Below are 20,145 nucleotides of genomic sequence, written 5' to 3'. Positions count from 1 at the left end.
GGCTCAGCCATGAACAACCTGGCCATTTTGCGTGTATACGTGTGTGCATGAGTGTACGTGTGTATCCTTGTATTACTATACTTACGAGGACCAAATGTGCCTGTAAGGATTGAAAGATGAGAAAAGTCAATTTTTGCTCGTGTTCACATTTTAAGGGCTTTGTATTAGGTGTTAAATTTAAATTTAGGATTAGGTTTACGTTACGGTGAGGGTTAGGGCTAAGGTTGGTTTAAGATTAATGCTTAATGCTAGGTCGGTGGTAAGAGGTGAGAGTAAGGGTTAAACGTTAGAGAATGAATTTGGTCAGTGTCTGTGTGCATTGATCCCATATTGGCAGCTGTTATATTAACTAACATCTAATCTGAAGATATTTCATTGCCGCATGCGCTTAAATAAAAACACCACAAATAAGTAGTGAAAATAAATTCACTAAACTGGCATATTTCATTCTCTGCAACACTAACAAAAACAATCCTTTATGCTGTTAAATAAAGTTTTATTGGAAGAATAAAAATCTTTTTGCCCATGTGTTTTTATGTGGGCAATGACAATGTCTAGTGACAAAATGTGCTTGCTTGTTTGTTGGTATTTAAGTGAGATACATATTTCAGTGACCATCAACAGCTCTTTAATGTTCAGGCATTTACTGTCCCCTAGTGGCAATAATAAGACATTACAAAATTTATACGTCCATACAAGCACAGTTTTAAATGAATTTAAACTTTAAAGCCCACTACTGTAGTAACCAGTTTGTTAAAGCACATTGTCACATTGTCCTGTTTGTAGAAATTTACCTCTTTTTTTCATCTTGAACTTTTACAGCATTCAGGTGGAGTTCAAAGGTCGTGTGTGTATCATGACCCCACGGGAGCAGCTGAGGAAGATGACAGCGATGGGAGAACAGGGGGCTTTTGATGAGAAGCACTGGTACCGTCTGGTCAACGGCATGTCAGCTGGAGGTGAGAAATGAAAACACAGAGGAGACAAAGCACCATAAAATATAAGTCCAAGAAAACTACATTTTTAAAATAAAATATTACCGTCAGCAATGAGTGGAGAACTTAGACAATCACCAGGATGTGTTTAAAGCTCCAATCTGGAGCTCCAAACAGGTGAAACCAACTTAGTGACCTTGTCTGCCCCGTGTTGACTTTAGTGGATTTTTACCTGCTGCAGTAAGCTTTCAGTCAGTGCATGTCTCAGGTATTGTGGCTAAACTGGCTTCCCACTGACCTATAGTGCCTTTTCTTCTCTTGCAGAGCTGAGGCAGAGGCAAGAATTGATGATGAGGAACCAGATGGCTATGGCTCCACAGATCCTCGCCCAGGGGCAGCAGAGGTTACAGGGGGTCCCAGCACAGTTCGAACCTCGCTTCATGGAGAGGTCTGTACCTGAATTCACTCTTGAAAATTGAAAAAGTAGCTCTCTGGTTAAGGGTACCCCTGAGAATTGTCAATTACAGGTGCATAAGTGAAGAAGTCATGGCTACTTTATATACCTTAATCATTAAAAAACAGTTCTTATAGATGCAAACAGCTGATTATCTGTTTATAAATGTTTAGCCCCTTGATGTCTAATTGACTGATTTTGCATGCTTTTCTGACACCAGGGAGCTGGTTCCCAACACAGAGATGGTAGCTTCTGATGCCAGACAGATGCACATGGGACCTCACCTGGGTCCACCTCTACCTCCGCATGCCAATGTCCTGCCTGGGAGAGCTTTCCCTGGAGCAGGTGAGCATGGCCTGATACATATCCATTGCCTGAGAGAATTCCCAGCTTATCTGTATCTTAAGGAATGTGAATGCGTGTTATCTCTCGTTTTCTTTTTTTCAGCTGGCTATGGCTTCTTGCACTCAGAGCCCATGGAAACAGTTGCCCGGCGACAGGAGCTCATTCACAAGCAAAATATAGCCAGGTATTGTGTGCAGACCTTCCCCCTACACACAGGTCTGCTGCATCACATGTTGCACTGAATTTATCCAGTCCCCTCTGCTTCAGAAGAGTGTGATAATGTGGTTCCAGCACCACTGTTGTACAAATATGTTGAATATTTGTTTCTAATATTTGTGTGTGCTCCTGTTCAGAATGGAGATGAATGCAATCCTGCATCAGAAGGAGCTGGAGAATGCCCACCAGAAAGGACTTATGGGAATTGATAACCCCATGTCGTACCCTTCCAACCCCATGGCTTTCAGAGGTCGTCAACGCATGCCAGACGGCCACGATGTCTTTGTCCACCGTCCCACCCTGGATGAACTGCACTCCAACAGCATACTCATGTCAGCCAGCCCTTACCCACCAATCAGCGCGCTGCACAGGGAGAGGGGACGCAGGGCCAGCAGGAGACCCACTGTTCACAAGAGTGCAGAGAGTCATGTGGCCAGCCTGAAGGGCCAAACTGAAGATAAAAGTGTAGAGCAGAGCCCAGGAGCCACATCAGGGGAGGAGAAAGAGGTGGAGGCAAAGGGGGACATGGGAGACGAGTGTGCCACCAGCAAGACGCATCATCAAGCGAAAATAGACTCTGAGCTCGCCACAGGAAGCAGGAAGAACTACAAAGAGGGGGAGCCAGGCCTGCGCAAAGCCTGTGTGAACAGTCAAGATGGGTGTTCAGATGCGGCCAACAGCAGCACAAATGATAAAGACATATCCAGCCAATGTTCAGCTTTCCAGGAGAAGTTCATGTATCCCCCCACTGGTGGAGCACTCCCTGGCATACCTTACATGTTCCCAGTCCCTGAAAATGGTTTCCTTCCACCTGGTGGGTTTTAGGGGAAATGTTTTAAAGATAGATTACAATAGATTCTTTCAGCGAATAAATTAAATGTGTATGTTGCAACACAAACAATCGGTGCATGTTTTTTTGTTTTCCAGGTCCACCCAACCTCTTTCTAAATGGCGATGAGGTGTCCGAAGACGTAAGGAAGTGGACAATGAATGATGTTTACAACTTTATCAACAGCATACCCACATGTTCAGAATATGCTCAGGTTGGTTCCTACAGTTTTCTGTAACTTTCCTCGCCTTTATTCTTTCTGTTGCGTCTCTGTCTAAAGTTTGTGTTATTTCACTTTACAGACGTTCAAGGACCACATGATTGATGGGGAGACACTGCCCCTCCTGTCAGAGGAGCATCTACTCGACACACTGGGGCTCAAGCTGGGACCAGCTCTTAAGATACGCTCACAGGTAAGGAACACAGATTCTGACTGGGACCTTAGAATTCACCATCAGGCCATAAAAGAAAGAAAAGACAAGGCTTGACCCTTATGAAGATAGGATGAGTGCTACTTTAAAATATATTTCAGGACTGCCTGTGCATCGCTACATTACAACTCTTCCATCAATGCAACTTTTGCACCTATGCTTTTCTTACTGGCATGTGGCCTACAGAAAACATTACTCTCATTACATTGTATTGCACATTATCTGCAGCACTTAATTTTCTCTACAGGTACTTTATTCCTTTAGAGAATGACATTCACATTTACAAGCAGAAGTAAAGTCAGTTTCTTTATTCCTCCAGGTGTCCAGGCGCCTAGGCAACATGATGTACATGATGAACCTGCCACTCTCCACCACCGCCCTGCAGGCCACTTCCGAGAAGCCCGGGGACCGCTCACCAGAGATCGGCTCCCCTGCTAACTGCAACAGTGAGGAGATGATGGCGAGTCCAAGAGAAGCTGATGTTCTCAAATCAACAGAGCACCTCCACGAGACAGAAAACAACTCCCCACCATCCGCCAGCAGTGAGACGGTCTGATCGGCACCGATAATGTGGACAGATGCAAACCTAACCAGTGTGCACCTACATTTGTTTACACAATGACCAACTGGATTAAATATACTTTTTTCTTGTACTATTTGCTACCTGGATGTTTAATGCACAGTTTCACACTAGGCCCAGGTGTCTGCTAAATATTTCTATTTTACATACATATGCGCATATATTTTTACAGCAACTGTGAAGTGAAACTGATGTGGATTTTGAGTTCTGAGACGATAAGAAGGTCCAATATACTTGTTCTTCTCTTCTTTTTCATTACTGGCCTGATTGTAGCTTTAAATTTAATTAGGGCCTACTTATTTTTTTAAGCTGCTAAGTGTCATTTATAGGCCAGCATAAGGACGATAGAAATCACATGGGAATGGTCTTGTAATGGAATAATGAAATATATGTTTGGGGGATTGGATGTTTGATACCTTTTTGCATTGATTGGATTGTAAATAAAGTGTTTTTCTACACAGGAACCTGCAGTGATGGCTTAATGTGTTGGTAGAGAATAAACACTGTAAGTAAAGATCAAGTATCACATATTTTAAGAAAATAACATGCAAAGTCCTGAAAACAAATTAGCAAAACCTATTAGTCCTACCCGTAGCTACCCCTTTTTAAGTGTTTACAGGATTAGCTTCTTTAAATGCATAATCCTGTTTTCAAGGGGTCCTGAAAAGTCATTACATTTCATTGATTATTGAACGGTACGTACAAAAGAACATACACAAAAAAACAAAAGTAACAAACTAAATGTTATGACACTTATTCACTTGCTTTTTCAAATAAGAAAAAAGCCTAGTTTTCAGTTTATGGACTAAGTATTGGATTTATACAAATCAAGCCTTAAAATAATGTTTTTAAACTTGTTTTTGTGGAGACTAAAGGAAGAGAGAAGGAAATCTGATAAAGGTGGTGTACTAAACCTAGTGGAAGAAGTACTCAGGTCTTAACAATAGCCTACCACAGGGTAGAAATATTCTATTACAAGTAGGCTGATTGTCTGCATTCAAAAACTTTACTTAACCCTCTATGGCATGGTGTTGCCCTTAGGCAACAAACCACTATTTTGGCCCCTACACCCCTCCTTTCATTTTCCATTCAAGTAAAATATCACATTACAAGTCTGATGATAAGTCTGTGACCAATGACATTTTAGATTGGCGTGGGTTTGACCTTTCGTTGGGGGGTGGAACAGTCCTTTTGGGGACCATTGCCGGCTTTGACATGCTGCTAGAAGAAGGCAAGATAAATTTCACTTTTTAACATGTTTAAATTTAAATAACTTTATATGAATAATATCTGTGATGTGCATGAATATGTGAAGAAGCATATTTGATTGAGTAAAGACACCTTTTGTCTTTATTTATATAGTAAAATGGTATTTTTTCATTTGTTGCCTCAGGGCAACATTGTGCAGTTAGACCACTTTTGTTTGAACAATAACATTCTTATGGATGAATATGTGCAGGGACGCATAGTTATCACCATAATCATTTTTCTGCTTTACTATCTACTATTACTCACAGGAAATAGATGCACAAACATCAGTGGGTGCTTCACATCCACAACTTTTTCCTGAGGTTCCATACAGAATAATAGAGATTGTGCTTTGTAAAAAAGACAAACACAAACGATTCAATCGGTAGCCCACAGGAACACACATTCAGAAACACAACCACACACTGCAGCTAATTTCTAACTCACTGATTGATGAGCTGAGGCAAGCGCTTCCTTCGTCTGATGCTTAGTACTTTCTCTTGGTGGGAATTGTTGGGTTTCGGTAAATAACATCACAGAGTGCGGTCTAGACCTGCTCTTTTATGAAAGGCACTATGAGAACAGTTGTTGTGATTTGGCGTATAAATAAAATGGAATTGAATTGAAACCATTTGTGGTTAATGATTGTTGAAATAAAACTTGATGAAATTGTTGTTAAAATAAAACTTGATGATATTTTTGATGTTGTGATGATGTAATTGTAGTGGAGTAGAACCTTTAAAGTAGCAGGACAAGGGAATGTTCAAGTAAAGTACAAGTACTGTAAATACAATGTAATGGTAAAAGATGGGACTTTGGGAATATATGTGTATATATATATGTGTGTGTGTAAAAGTGATGATTGACACGAGCTCCACAAAAATCCTTGAGACGAGATCGTACCATTTCTCTCAACCGTTACTCGGTTAGTCTCGCGATGTTACACAATCTATGCGCGTGCGCAGCCTAGCGCAGACGCGCACGTCGGAGGAGCTGAGTTGGAGGATCATGGCGGAGCGCAGGAGGCACAAGAAACGGATCCAGGTAACGTCCCATAATTCATGATTACTGCCCGTGCAAGGTGTAGGACAATAAATAAAAAACGTGCGCTGATACACGACCTGTCGCGGGATGTTTGTTACCGGCAGGATCCTCGTGGGGAGCCGTTAATAGGCGGCAGATGAAGCCAGCTGTCGGCTAACGGTAGCTAGCATTAGCTGGCTAGCGAAAACAAATGTTAGTGTTTGTATTTTGATGAGACGTTTCCGAGCTAATTATCCTTTCCGCCAGGAGCACTCACACGCTGGTCTACACATCAAAAGCGTGTTGTAATTGCTAACGTTACTCAACGAGATGTCTCCTCAGTCCGCCGTTTTTATTCCTATTGGACTGGCTGTATAACGTTAAACGTTGTCTGGCTAAGCTGCGTCACCTCAAACCCGACGTGTTTACATAACGTGAGGTAATCTGCGGGAATTTTAATTAATGAGTCAACACAGTGCATAATAATGTAACATACTGTGAAGGTAGTGTGGCTCCACGGGCGCTTTGTAGTCTGGAGCACTGATTTAAGCAACAGTTTGTAGAGCGTCTACAGGTTCAGTCAACTTGCACATAACTCCAATTCATGTAAAATAACAAACAACAGCAATTAGAATTTTGGATCCCAAACTTTCCCCAAACCAAGACACATTTCTCATCTGTAAGTACCACTATAGCCAGACACCGATGGTCAAAATAAGTCACCTGGAAAGAACCAATGAAGAACCCAGTGACATGAGCTGTGTACCAGTTTCATACTCTAAACTGATTCTGATCAGGTTTTGAGTTTGCTGTGTAATGAAGCTTAAAGGGTACAAAATATAGAATACTCAAAAGTGTCTGTATTCTTAGTTTGTAGTGATTTTGATGTTCACTGGTGTCCCTCAATGTAGTCCACAAAGGAACTGGCAGGGCAACTAAAACATTTAGCCTTTTTTGTTATGTGTAGTTGGCTGTGTAAAGTTCCCTGTTAGTATAAAACATTTAAGTATGTTGATTGTATACCGCTTGCAAAACATACCATAGAGATTATTATAGTACTTGCAGTATACAGTTAGTATGTTGTGTGGATTTGGGACAGCAATTGTACAAAGCAGTGGGATAAGCTTAAATAAGCTACACTGAACTGTTTTCACAACATGTGTTGTAATTGTATATTTATGAAAATGTTGAATCTGCCTAGGATGGGACCACTGGTCATTTTGGAGTGGCACAGAAATGACCCATATTTCTACATTACTTAGAATTCAGGCAACGGTGGAATAATTTTCAGTGCATCCAACATTTTTTTTATTATTCCTGCAGATAAACTAACAAAGAAGCTTAGCTATAGGTGCAAAGTACAAGTGCCCCAAGCTACAGAGTATTACTGCCATTCAGCTTAGTTTATGGCACTCGGAAGCACTATGAGCTCATTCCCTACCACCGTATCATCAGGGATACAGAGACACAGACAGCTATGCTATGCTTGGTCATTTGGAGAAGCTTAGAGTTTAACAGTGTTTCCCACAGAGTGACAGTGTAACTATGGAGGGGAGGGGCGGTGGTATATCTATTTCACCGTATAATTCTACCTAATTCTCCTCCTTATTTTAGTGTTTACTCACAAACAACCGTAATCTGCTCACCTTGACTTTCCCTTCAGTTACTGCACACACACACCAGCGTGCCCTGCCCAGCAGGGATCAATTCGAAATCCTTTTGAATGCACTTTATGTTCGAAAATTGACATGGGTTTGACGTAGAGGTTGACACGGGAGGGGATTTTCACTTCCAACCCATCCTGTCATCCCGATAAAAAATAGTGTTTATTCATATTAGAACTGCATATTTATATATAAAAACTGAGCAGTGATTCCCATCTCGCATGCTGCCGTTGACTTAAGATGAACATGGAAATTGACCCCCCATCCCGTAGGAATCCCACAGGAAGACTATTCATTGTACACTTGGTTGCCTGTTACTTACACATGCAACAGGCCTGGAATAAGTCAATCTTACCTCCATGAAGGTTATGATGTTTAGTTTTTTTGTGTTTTAAAATATTTTATCCACTCTATTTAAGTCAGTGAGGGTAGACAAAATATTAGAAACACCTCTCAGTGTAAGTCAGTATAGTTCACCAACACCACAAACTACAGCTAAAGTAGCTTAACTTCATGACACGGAGGAAGGATTCATTGCAGGGCTGTTGCATTCGACTGCGTTAGTTTGAGGTAGGTGTTTCTAATAATCCACCCAGCTAAGTGTAGGTCTGTGCATGTTTTAGTTCAGTTGCATAACAACACACTGCTATCTTCATTATGAGTGGACCACAACAAAGATCACCACTATTACACAACTCTTATCTCCTTTTTGGACATTATTTCTCTTGATTGCCGTTTTCCATTGTGTTTTCCATCATTCAAGGGTTGAAATGGGTTTAACATCTAGTCAAAACTGTTGAATATACGTTTTAAAGGGCCTGTACTTTGGTCTTTGTGTGTGGAGCACTAGCGGCCAGTCCTCATACTATGGCTGTGACCAGGACCTGAGAGCTGCTTGCTTTGTGGGCGCATGGTTGAAACACAGCAGCTAATCTTCATGTGATCAAGCCAGGTAGATCATATAGACGGTGACAGGGGGCTTTCCGTGTTGGGGTCTCATGTAACTGAGCTGTGTGACGGATACCTGCTTCTTTAAACAAAGGCTTGTTTGATGGCCTCGTCTTCCTCATGTTGCTCGCCAGAGCCAGCTGGACTGACTAGAGCAGCGCGAGATCTCACTGTCCTCGTTCCTTCAGTGTTGGCATGTGGTTCACTGCTGCCGGCATATGTTGTGAAAAAGGAGGAAGAGTAAGGGAACGATTTGGCCACTCTTGTTATTGCTTCAGATGAACATCTACAGTTTATTTAACTGGTTTTGCAAAGCAGACAGAGAGTGTTATTGTCTTCGCAGGCTTTTATCAGTCACGTGTCTTTATTTGAAGTTTTGTTTACCTCTGAGGTATGATCACAAAAATGAATCCTGGGAGATTATTTGTGCAAAGTAGATTGTTTATGTGTTAAACAAAGAGTAACTTCACAGCCACAGATCCCAGCACCCCTGCAGATACAGCTATTATGGTCATTTTGTGATGGGGGGGCAGCAGAATATCCATCCATCCATCGTCAACCCCTTATCCTGTGTACAGGGTCGCGGGGGCAGCAGAATATTAATTACTGAAAACACTTTGTCAACTGCCAGAGTTATACAGAAGTATTTTAGGTTGTATTAGGCTGTTGTAGGCAGTTTTGGAAATCAATAAGCAGGACTGTGTTATGGTATCATTAGGATCGTTGAATCAATACGATGAAGTACCTTTTATTTAACATTTAGCCTAAAGCAGTGGATTAGGGATAAAATACAGTGCCTAAGATTTAAATCACTCACCACACCTGTTTTGCCGTTAAAAGGGCTGACCTCAACAAAAGACCATGCAGTGCAGAAGCCCTGATACAAATACTATTTTTGTGAAGCTCGTAATGTTAATTTTTGTTGAGTGAGAGACAGAAAGATGCTGATTTAACTTGATAATCATTTTTGAATATGGCCATAGCTTGTGATGTGCCAAACTATCAGGTTGGCTATACCTGACGGTATAATACAATGTGCAGTACAACAATGTATGTACCTGTATTTTTTGCAAAGTCATCGTATTTTGTTTTGCAACAGGTGTTCCTATATTACAATAAATTGTAAATTATCCGGCCCTAGATGTAGCTCTAAGATGGTCTATTGGCTTTCTGCCAGTATTTCAGTGCCATATTTTACCAGCTGGGAGGACTGGCAGTGATGATGTTTTTTTTTTTCCAGTGTTTATATTCATCTGTGTGTTTGCCTGTGCCCTGCAGGAGGTGAGCGAGCCCACCAAGGAGGAGAAGGCGGTGGCCAAGTACCTCCGATTCAACTGCCCCACCAAGTCCACGAACATGATGGGCCACCGAGTCGACTACTTTATTGGTTAGTGCTCAACTGTGGGATGTGAGGCAACAGACAAAACACAACGCCTAGGCAGCGGGTGGAGTAGACGACCATCGATCCCTGCCCCCTTGTTTTGTTTTTGCACACACAGACAGTTGTGTTCATTTGATTGATTTACCCTAACCCTTTTGCTGCAGTAAATAAAAAAAAGTGTTATGTTGTTGTTTTTCACATTAGTATTTTTTGGGCAAGATCTGTACCACCTTGCTGAAGAGTTGTCAGATTCTTAAACAAATGTTTCCGCTGCAGTCCAATTTGCAGACCTGCTGTCCCACACAGTATATTTGTCTTGTTCTGTGGCATGCCAGAAACCACGTCAGTTTTGGGAAATGCTGTTTACTCAGTAGTTGTGAGAAGAGTAAAGTATGAATGCTGTGACCTTACAAATGCTGTGGACAGTAATATTTCTACAGCTGTCTACAGCCTGTGGCCATCATTGGAGTTTCATTTGTTTACCCTACTGTCAAATAAATGACTGAGTAGACATTGCTAAAGCAGCTATGATCAATATTTTTACAGTTATATTAAATGATAATGTGAAAGAGGTCACTATTACTGATGAATCTAACAAAATTATCACCTAAATGTAGGGGTGTGACAAGATCTCATGCCATGTTATATCGCGAGATGAAAACATGACGAGATGTCTCGTCAGGTAAAAAACCGTGTTGATGTAGATAGATAAAAGATGTAGATTAACAAAAGCAAGACAACCGATCAAATGCCATAATAAAGTGGATAGCGACACACTGCATGCTGATTAGTGTTGAGGAAGATGTCTGTCTTAGGAATGATCTTAAAATCACAACTTAGTCGCTTGGCTCTGCGGGGTTGCTCTTTGCTCCGCTGATCAGACAAGCGCTCTGCCATTAAACACCAGGCCTATATATATATATATATATATATATATATATATATATATATATATATATATATATATATATATATATATATATATATATATATATATATGCCTTCATCTAGTTTTGCGGCTCTGCCATGCAAATTCCCTCCTCTTGATGTCCTATTTAGTGAAAAGAAATAGATTCTGGAAACTCTCAAACAGCAAGGATCAGTCCCTCTTCCAAGACAATTCAACTTCGGTGGTGGGCATGTGCGTGAAACGACCACTTCACCTCGCTCTAACAGGGACACTTGCTACTGAACATAAATTGTTTCTGCTGCTCCCTGATAAAAGAAAAATGTTTCTTCTGACCAGGTATCAGCAGAAACATTTTTCTTTTGTCAGGAAAAAAAACCCCAAGAAAATAGATTCATGTATGTTAACCTGTTGCTCAGAAGGTGCCTGTTATGATGATATGATCGTGGCTCTGGACTCTGATGGTAACTTATTTTAACAAGCTGGATAAAAGGTAGTGCCCTGAAGTGGCAAATAGCTTTGGTTTAATATTTGATTTGATCACATTAAAGTTTAAGTTGAGATTTACAAGAATTTTAATTTTGCACATAACTATGCGATTAATCGCGATAAAAATTTTTAATTGTTGCCCAGCATTAGTTCTGTTATATTTTTAGATTTTGAATTGTCACTTGACACCTGAATTTAGTGTTTCCCTTTACATAAATAAAGACATTTCCACCATATTTTTTTTGGTGCAGGAGGATTTACCAGAATGCAGGAAATTAACTGTTGAACGCTCAAAATGTTCCTATAATTCAGCATGGAAGATTTCCTAAAAATAGTGTTAAAACCTTGTCTCGTCTTGATCTCGCAAACCCAATCTCGTGTCTTGTCTTGCCTCGTCTCGTGAGCTAAGTGTCTTGTCACACCCCTACATAACTCTGCAGCGCGCCTTGGCTTTACATCGAGTTTCAGCTCATTGTTTAGCTATCCGGCCCACAACTTTACTGTTACGGTTCACTCTCACTGGTTTCATAGCATTTACATTAACTCATTTAGCTGATGCTTTTATCCAAAGTGACTTATAATTGCTATACATGTCAGAGGTCGCCGCCTCTTTTCAGCCACAGCGGGCTTTAAAAAGCCAATGTACACTAACTGCTCAGCGCCGAACAGCAGACAGACACAGTTAGTGACTAGCTGGTGAACATAGTGGAGCATTTAGCAGCAAGTGCCAGATATTTCTCTCAAGAGTTGGTGACCAAAAGAGAGTGAGTATTAAATGAGTAAGGTGTTTACAAACACGACTCCAAACTGGTTCCATAACTGCTGTTTGCTAACAAGTTCAGCATATCATCTTAAAAGGTGGTGATGTGTCAATTCTGAGTTCACAACCTAGGTGGCCAAAATGATCATTTATTGCAAGTCAAAAATACTGCCATCTGTTCTGTTTTGGATTCAGTTTATAGACCAAGGCCGTTTTCAGCTTCTGCTCATCTGATACAATCTGTAAAGACACACAGCAGGATACTCACTGCATTACTACTCTGTGGTTTTTTTTTTGTGTTTTTTACATCTTTGTGACACTAAATTTAGCCTCCAAGGCTGTGGACTGTCTGCTGGACTCCAAGTGGGCCAAGGCTAAGAAGGGAGAGGAGGCGTTGTTCACCACCAGGGAGTCTGTAGTGGATTACTGCAACAGGTCAGCTGAGTAACACGCTCTGCTACACTTCTGATATTGTAGATGAACCATTTGCAGGATTTGATTCCAAAACAAGGCATCTATGCATTTGATACATAGGCTCGTAATATGGTCACGGGTATGTGGGGAACTGATTAGTTTGATTTATAAAATGACAGAAAATGATGAATGAACTGTCCAAATTTTACATCAAATTGCTACATATTCAGTTTACATTCGTAGATGAAAAAAAACAGCAAATATTTACATTTGACAAGCGGGGACCAATGCATTTTTGGTATTTTTTGCTTCAGCAATTCGTCAATTCTCAAAAAAATTTTAGATTTAGATTGACTAATTGATTGTCCACAGCTCTGCAGCCATGAAACCAAAAATTTGAATAAAATAGCTTTCAGTCTTGCAAAGCGAGCAACTGACGAACCTTGCCGATTCCGGGCTCAGATTTTTGTACTTTGGGATAAAAACCTTCACCTCTGAGTCTGTGCACATTTACTGAGATCCCTTTTAAACACTATTGATATAAACTTAATCATTTTCATTCTCCTCCATCCTTTGTAGACTCTTAAAGAAGCAGTTCTTCCACCGAGCTCTCAAAGTGATGAAGAAAAAACCTGAAAAAGACACCAAGAAGGAGAAAGAGAAGGAGAAGGAAAAAGAGAAGGAGAAGTCCAAGGCTGACAGCAGCAAAGAGGAGGAGAAAAAAGGGAAGAAGGAGAAAGAGAAGAAGAAAGAGTCCGAGGTGGCTGAAACCAAGAAAGAGAAGAGCGTACGTGACACAACACTGTTTCCCTCCTCAGATTATACCTGTCAGTGTCATGACTGTTTTGTGCCTCTCCTGTAAAAGGTGTTAACGATACAACATCTCCCATTAGAAATGCCATGAATACTGGGGTACAAATCTACCAAATTCATTGGCTTGAAACCGTTTAACTGTCAAACATCAGCATGTTTCAATGGGTAAAAAAAAAGTCACCAGTGCTGCACAGTTCACACACTGATTGCAGCTCTGTGTGTTTGTTTATTTGATCGGTCAGCGTTGCCTTGATGCTACTGATCTGGTCGACCTCCTACCCTGACAGTAAATGGGTGGATATTGACTTTGCTGCGCAGGTTTAAAGTGCAACGACTGACAGGTCTTTAGTCATGGATAGAAGGAGCACAATGTGTTCACGGTGTCTGGTCTGCGTCAGTGAAACGAGTTAATAGTGTGGCCAGCTGGTATAACAAACTGAAATGGTGCATTCATTGTAGACTTTCCAATAACGTCCACACTTAAAGGAAAAGTTTGACATTTCAGGAAATACTCTTATCCACTTTCTTGCTCAGAGTGAGATGAGATGATTTTTGTTTTTAGCCTTTGTATGGATTAAACAAATAAGACAATACTGTGTTAATTACTGTAGAGGTGCTAGTAGGTGGATTATCTGTCAGACCGAGCCAGGCTAACTGTTGCCCAGTTTCCAGTCTTTATGCTAAGCTAAGTTAGCCGACTGCTGGCTGTAGCTTCATATTTACTGCATAGACATGACTTCAGTCTTCTCATCTAATTGAGAAAGAAGAAAGCAAATAAGCGTATTTCCCAAACTATTCAACTTTCGCAATAAGGCAAGGAACTTCTGTGAAGTGCTCATTCTGACGCCCCGTGTGGACAAGTAGTGTTTCCACTGCCTCGTGTCGTGAAGATCATGATCCGGTGCGTGCATTTGTTTTAGAAGCAAGTGAAAGAAAGATGCAACAAATATTTTAGTACTACGTTTTTTTTAAACACAGCTGTTTGCAGGATGCACAGAGATGAGGTAATGCATCTGTTTGTGGATCCTTAAGATTAATAACTTTAATATATACTGATGGTAACAAAGTAAACTGTTCCAGCACCGTTCATACACCTAGGTTACGTAAACCTACTACTAACAGATTTTGTTGAGAAAGATAAAGTTATCAACATTCCTTAGTAATGTTATGTCTTAAAAATGTTACATTATAAGCCAGTTGTATTATGTCCACTGTGACCTATATCTCCAAGGACTGTACACAGCCAAATAAAATAGACACATACCTCTCAAGGAGGAAGAGAGCCAATTCTCTCCATTTGTTGAAGGCCAAACCAAGGTTGGCTTGGTTGGTTTTTCGCCCTTTTTCTCTTTGCTCATCCTGCCCCAGTATCAGCCAGAACCACAAAATAGAACATCAAAAAAATTCTTTAAAGGAAAATCTCCTCCTGCTTCCTTTTAACTGTGACACCTCACCTAGGAAAATGTAAACATATGCTCTTCTTTCTTGGGTGCTGTAAATCGTTTTGTCTGAGGGGAATCTGCACCAGGCATTTAAAACAAGTATAGAAATTCTTCTGCCATTCTTCTTGCTGGTGGTCTCATTTGCTTATGTAGGTCATACAGAGGTATAAAATTGAGATTGTTTCATAACCAGTTAAAAACTGGTGTAGTGTGGTTGCTTTAATGTAAAACCTCACAGGAAGCTCCAGTCCAGGGTCTGCCTCTCTAACCAATACGTAGGTCACACTGTCACTCCAGAAAATGTGACTTGTAAGTAAAACACAGATTTCATATGTAAAATGTGTTTGTTTTGATCAGGATGACAGTCCTGGAAGCCCCAAGAAAAAGAAAGAAGTGAAGAAGAAGTTCAAACTGGAGCCTCATGAGGACCAGCTATTTCTAGATGGAAATGAGGTGAGTGTGCTTAGAGAATAAGCATACAGAGGAGAAGCGTTTGTGATCCTACATGACATAAAAACCCTCTTTTTCTTTAGGTGTATGTGTGGATTTACGACCCTGTTCATTTCAAAACATTTGCCATGGGACTGATACTCGGTGAGTGGGTGTAAATCATAAAACAACTGAATGGAGGGTTATCAGTTACTGGCTGATTTACTTTTTTGTACTCACACTCTGTGTGTGTGTGTGTTTTCTGTCTTTCAGTCATTGCAGTAATAGCAGCCACGCTGTTCCCACTGTGGCCAGCGGAAATGCGTGTAGGAGTTTACTATCTAAGTGTTGCCGCAGGCTGCTTTGTGGCCAGTATATTGCTTCTTGCTGTTGGTAAGTACATGTACTTAATAAAGAAATACCTCACTGGGACCTCTGAAAATATTTCCTACAAGACATCTACTACTTAGGGCTGTCATGGTGAAGTAATTTAAAAAAAAAAAAAAATTTATAAAGTATTTAACACCGTAGTTAGACTTCAATGTAAATGAATATCGTATTTTCACAAAAGGAATAAAGGTTACACAAATCTCAAACTGTTTTTTTAAAGAAACCTTAGCATGTGTGGAACAATCAAGTCCAGATTTGAGAACTCTAGGTACAGTGGTTTTGAATCTGGACCTGGTCCGATGTGTTCTACATGGAAAAAAGCAGATAAATCGTGCTTTAAAGTATTTTCACAAATTGAATAAAAGTTTCACAAATCTGACACTATATTTGATTGAAACTTTAGCCTCTGTGGAATAATCTAGTCCAGATTTGAGAGCTCTAGGTATAGTGGTTTTGGATCTTGACCTGGTCTAATGTGGTCTACATGCAAAAAAAAGCAGATAAATCGGGGGGGGTTTTTTTTCATTTTCACAAATAAAGATTTTTAAAATCTAAAAGTGTTTCAGTCAACGTTAAGGCTTTGCCTAAAATGCCTAACAGCTTTCACAGCAGTGAGAGGTGAAAAAACAGAGAATGAGTCACTCAGCAATTTAACTGGCCATAAGAACTCATTAGTAAACATACAGTTTAATTAACACCTCTCTGACGATGTCACTCAGAACATGGACATTGTTATCTTGTAAAGGTAGATTTTATGATGAGATATCTTTATTGTATAAAGATCATTGTCAAACAATAAAAAAACGTGTGTATAAAATATGGTAAAATGAAGCATATTACTATAAAATACATAAAACCTGCACTCCCATAGGGCAACATAAAAGTACAATGTGTACTATTACAGCATAGCATGGATAAGAATGATATTTTTCATACCTGTAGACCTGTGTACCTTCATTTACTTTTATTGATTGCAATAAAATGTTGCAGAATTATTTGCTCTATTTGTATAACACCTTTAAAATTGATCCCACTGGTTGGTCTCTCTTTCTCCTCAGCCCGCTGCATCCTCTTCCTGATCATCTGGGTGGTGACCGGCGGGCGACACCACTTCTGGTTCCTCCCCAACCTGACGGCAGACGTGGGTTTTATCGACTCGTTCAGGCCGCTCTACACTCACGAGTACAAAGGGCCACGAGCCAGCAACAAGAAGGGCTCGGACAAGACGGAGGACAGGGACAACGGCGCCTCCACCAAGGCTCAGAAGTCAGACAGCGACGAGAAGTCGGACAGCGAGAAGAAGGACGGTGACGACGAGGAGGAGGAGGAGGAAGAGGAAGAGAGCAAAGAGGCGGGGCCAGAGGAGAGTAAAGAAGCGGAGGGGGAGGGAACGGATCACCACTCAGACACAGACAGCGACCGGCGGGAGGACGAAGGCTCGCAGCACAGCAACGGAAACGACTTTGAGATGATCACCAGGGAGGAGCTGGACCAGCACACAGAGGAGGAAGAGGAGGAGGAGGAGACGCAAGAGAGAAAAGAAGGGGCTGAGAGTGAGACTAAACCCCAGACTGCTGAAACATAAACCTCTTAACAATCCCATCACTCTCTATTTCTCTCTCTCAGCCCTTCCCTCCCTACCTTCCTCCCTCCTGTGATCCCAGGACCTGCTAGTCCGGCCTCTCTGAGCCTGCAGAGGCCGAGGAGAGGCTCCATCTCTCGTTGTTGAGATCTTCCACTAAAACAGTACCAATAGGACCAGTACCTGGATAGACATAACAGTGAAATGTCAACGGCTACGACAATGGGGAAAGCAAAATTTAAGAAAGAAGAAGAAGCCTTAATGGTAGATCTGATTCCTCCCACCCAAATGTTATTTGTGTTCAAATGAAAACTGCCACCCACATGTTTGCCTAAAGAAGGTGTCAAAACAGCCCAGCAGCCCCGATGCAGGGCTTGCTTTTTCTTTCTTTCTTTTTTATTTTATTTTTTGGTTTCTCATGTCACCAAGTAGCTTTTTTTGTGTCCTTTCAACTCAGAATGTTTTATTTATGTCCCCCGTGATTGGTTACATTTGGATGTTTTGTATGTGAGGTCAAATCCAAATAGCTGGCCACACTATAGTAGATACAGATGACGGAGAAAAGCTATCATGCTATAACTGACCAGTAAGAGAAGGCGTGCTGGTGTCTTTGCCCCCCCGCTTCTTTTATTTTTGGTTTCGTTGTTGTCCTTGAACTCCATGTTGTAGGTACAATCACTGACGTTCTGGAGAAAGCCCCTGTTCATTCACCCATGTGAGTCTGATAGCTTTCTCAGGCTGCCCTTGAAGCAAACGGCTTCAAGTGTCTGCTTTGAAACCTGAACTAAGCCAGGTGGACCAAATCCTGTTTAGTTTACTCGAAGGAACCTAAGAAAAATCTACCTTGTGGCTGGATGGAGTATTTGGAGATTAGTATGGCTCTTTGAGGTACTTGCCATTTTCAGTAAGAAACAACACATTTCTTTTTTAATGACTAATCATAGTGCAGTCCTCTCCACAGTCTAAAGTACTTCTAGTTCATATTTAATGTGGGACTCATCTTTAAGAATACAAGTGAGCAACTGGGACACCGCTGGGGTACTTGATTTTCTTTTTTTTAAAAGGATTGCAGCATTTGTTGTGCAACAAAAGCTAGAAGACAATAACTGTCTATTTGCAAACAGAACCAGATATACAGTAAAGCTAAACTCTAGTGCCAAACTCAACTAATAATGATGATGTTTATGAGTGCTGATTTAAAACGGGAGAGTCGGGTGTGAGAGCAAGGGGTAGTTTTTGGTCAGTTTGTTCATTTTGTAACTGTGGTGTCAAACTCCTCAAACCTTTCACGTCTTTGGGGAGGGGGAAATAAAGATTTTAAAAAACCACAGCACAAGGTTGTTAGTGTGTAGCTAAATAAACATTTTTGGTCTCAATGAAACCGTTTAAAAAGGTGTTCGCGCCCAAACCAGTCGTGTCTAGCCTCACACACACACACACGAGCTGTCGTGTGAAAACAGCGGGCGCGCGTCACAAATCCAGCTCCACTGACCAGACTACAGTTTAATTTCCAGTAACTGGCGGCCGATGTGGTCCAAGCTGTTCCTTCACATTACATACTGTCTTAGATGCTCCTTTTAGTCATAGCGAGGATTATATTTAAGTATAAAAAAATAGAAATGTATCATTTATATATGGATTCTATTGATATATCAAATATATATATATATATATACACAAATGTAGTCTAAGAAACTAAAACAGCTTTTCTCCCATTTTCTTTTGTATTAGGAGGTATACAATTTTTTTTTTGTTTGTAATGTTCATTTTTGTTTTTATACGATTCATTAAGAGTGTACTAGTTATTTAAAGGTGACATCTGGGATTAGAAAACAGTGGGAATTTCTTAGATAGCAGCATATTTCTGTATTTTCTTTTTACATTTGCTGCCGTAACACTGAATGTGTGACCGGTTGGCTTGTTGTGGGCCTGCCACGTCTATCTCGACAACGGTGAGTCATTAACCCGGTCTTACAACACCAGTGGCTTGTGCAACACTGACAGCAACCTGTTGGTTCCCACATAATCTGAAAAAGTCGCCCCACAGTGAAACAATATCTGAATATACTCCACACAGCTTTCTGTACAGTCGTCAGTTTGTTTTGCCTGAAAATGAACTCACCTAGTCTGAATTTAGTAGTTTGTTCTCCTGTAATCCCGCTGAGGCTTGTAGCTCTTCGACTCTCACACCACCACGTTGTTGCTCTTGTTTCTTTTCTAATATCTTTGTTCTTGTTTTTTTTCTTCCCCAAACGGGCAAAGTGCAACTCTGTGTCCTGAGTTGCCAGTCGCTGTACTCAATATTGGCATAACCATTTCACGAAACACTTGTTCGTGACTGTTGCACAGTATCGGTCTCTTGTATATTGTAGTATTATTACTCTCTATGCTGCTGCTTCTCATCGCACATTTCTGGGGGAAATCAAAAAGTGAAACTGTAAAACATTCATGTGGTGGTCAAAAAAAAACCGTGTCTTTTGATCACCTAGTTGTCCACAGTTGAATCAGTGTCATTCTGAAGACTCATGCAATATTGGAGAATAATTTAATAAAACTGGATGTCTGGAAATATATCTGTATCTTATCATTGCAATAAAAATATTGAAAGCACAAGTATTGTCGCACTTTAATCTTTTCTTTCGGCATTCTAGTCCTTGGTGGGACATAACGCAGTGTGGATGCTCTGCAATCTTTTTGTTGAGAAAAATAAATGAATACCAGTATGACATTTATTAATAGGTATGAAGAGAGGTTTAAAGACGAATAATCTCAGACTGTACAAATACCTGAAACTTGTGTGTGGTTACTATCAACCTATTGCAGGGATGTCAATAATATTAATGCAACTGAAAAGGAGTTAAAGTT

The 20,145-nt window shown here is 40.7% G+C and overlaps 2 protein-coding genes and 1 long non-coding RNA gene across 4 annotated transcripts; 2 read left to right on the top strand and 1 right to left on the bottom strand.

Annotated features, from left to right (window-relative positions):
- Positions 1 to 614: 614 nt before the first annotated feature.
- On the bottom strand, positions 615 to 5,618 carry LOC123972348. Of its 2 annotated transcripts, none has more exons than XR_006825404.1 (3): positions 5,486 to 5,618; positions 1,234 to 1,402; positions 615 to 953 (listed from the first exon to the last, which is right to left on the bottom strand). It is a non-coding gene; the product is annotated as an uncharacterized LOC123972348 (long non-coding RNA). The 2 variants fall into 2 exon arrangements; XR_006825405.1 differs by lacking the exon at positions 5,486 to 5,618 and adding an exon at positions 1,674 to 1,811.
- Positions 857 to 4,152, top strand: samd7 (sterile alpha motif domain containing 7). Its single transcript, XM_046051804.1, has 8 exons — positions 857 to 959; positions 1,260 to 1,383; positions 1,610 to 1,734; positions 1,837 to 1,918; positions 2,088 to 2,764; positions 2,878 to 2,993; positions 3,082 to 3,192; positions 3,530 to 4,152. The coding sequence occupies exons 1-8, from the start codon at positions 857 to 859 to the stop codon at positions 3,764 to 3,766; spliced, it is 1,575 nt and encodes a 524-aa protein (XP_045907760.1). The 3' UTR covers positions 3,767 to 4,152.
- Positions 5,619 to 5,924: 306 nt separating the features above from the next.
- On the top strand, positions 5,925 to 19,893 carry sec62 (SEC62 homolog, preprotein translocation factor). Its single transcript, XM_046051803.1, has 8 exons — positions 5,925 to 6,082; positions 9,952 to 10,060; positions 12,540 to 12,645; positions 13,204 to 13,411; positions 15,237 to 15,332; positions 15,413 to 15,473; positions 15,582 to 15,701; positions 16,757 to 19,893. The coding sequence occupies exons 1-8, from the start codon at positions 5,990 to 5,992 to the stop codon at positions 17,281 to 17,283; spliced, it is 1,320 nt and encodes a 439-aa protein (XP_045907759.1). The 5' UTR covers positions 5,925 to 5,989; the 3' UTR covers positions 17,284 to 19,893.
- The last annotated feature ends 252 nt before the right edge of the window (positions 19,894 to 20,145 follow it).

Source organism: Micropterus dolomieu, linkage group LG06 (genome assembly GCF_021292245.1).
Source record: "Micropterus dolomieu isolate WLL.071019.BEF.003 ecotype Adirondacks linkage group LG06, ASM2129224v1, whole genome shotgun sequence".
Lineage (NCBI taxonomy): Eukaryota > Metazoa > Chordata > Actinopteri > Centrarchiformes > Centrarchidae > Micropterus > Micropterus dolomieu.
The sequence above is the reverse complement of the archived record's forward strand: the minus strand, read 5'-3'. Positions and strand labels throughout refer to the sequence as shown.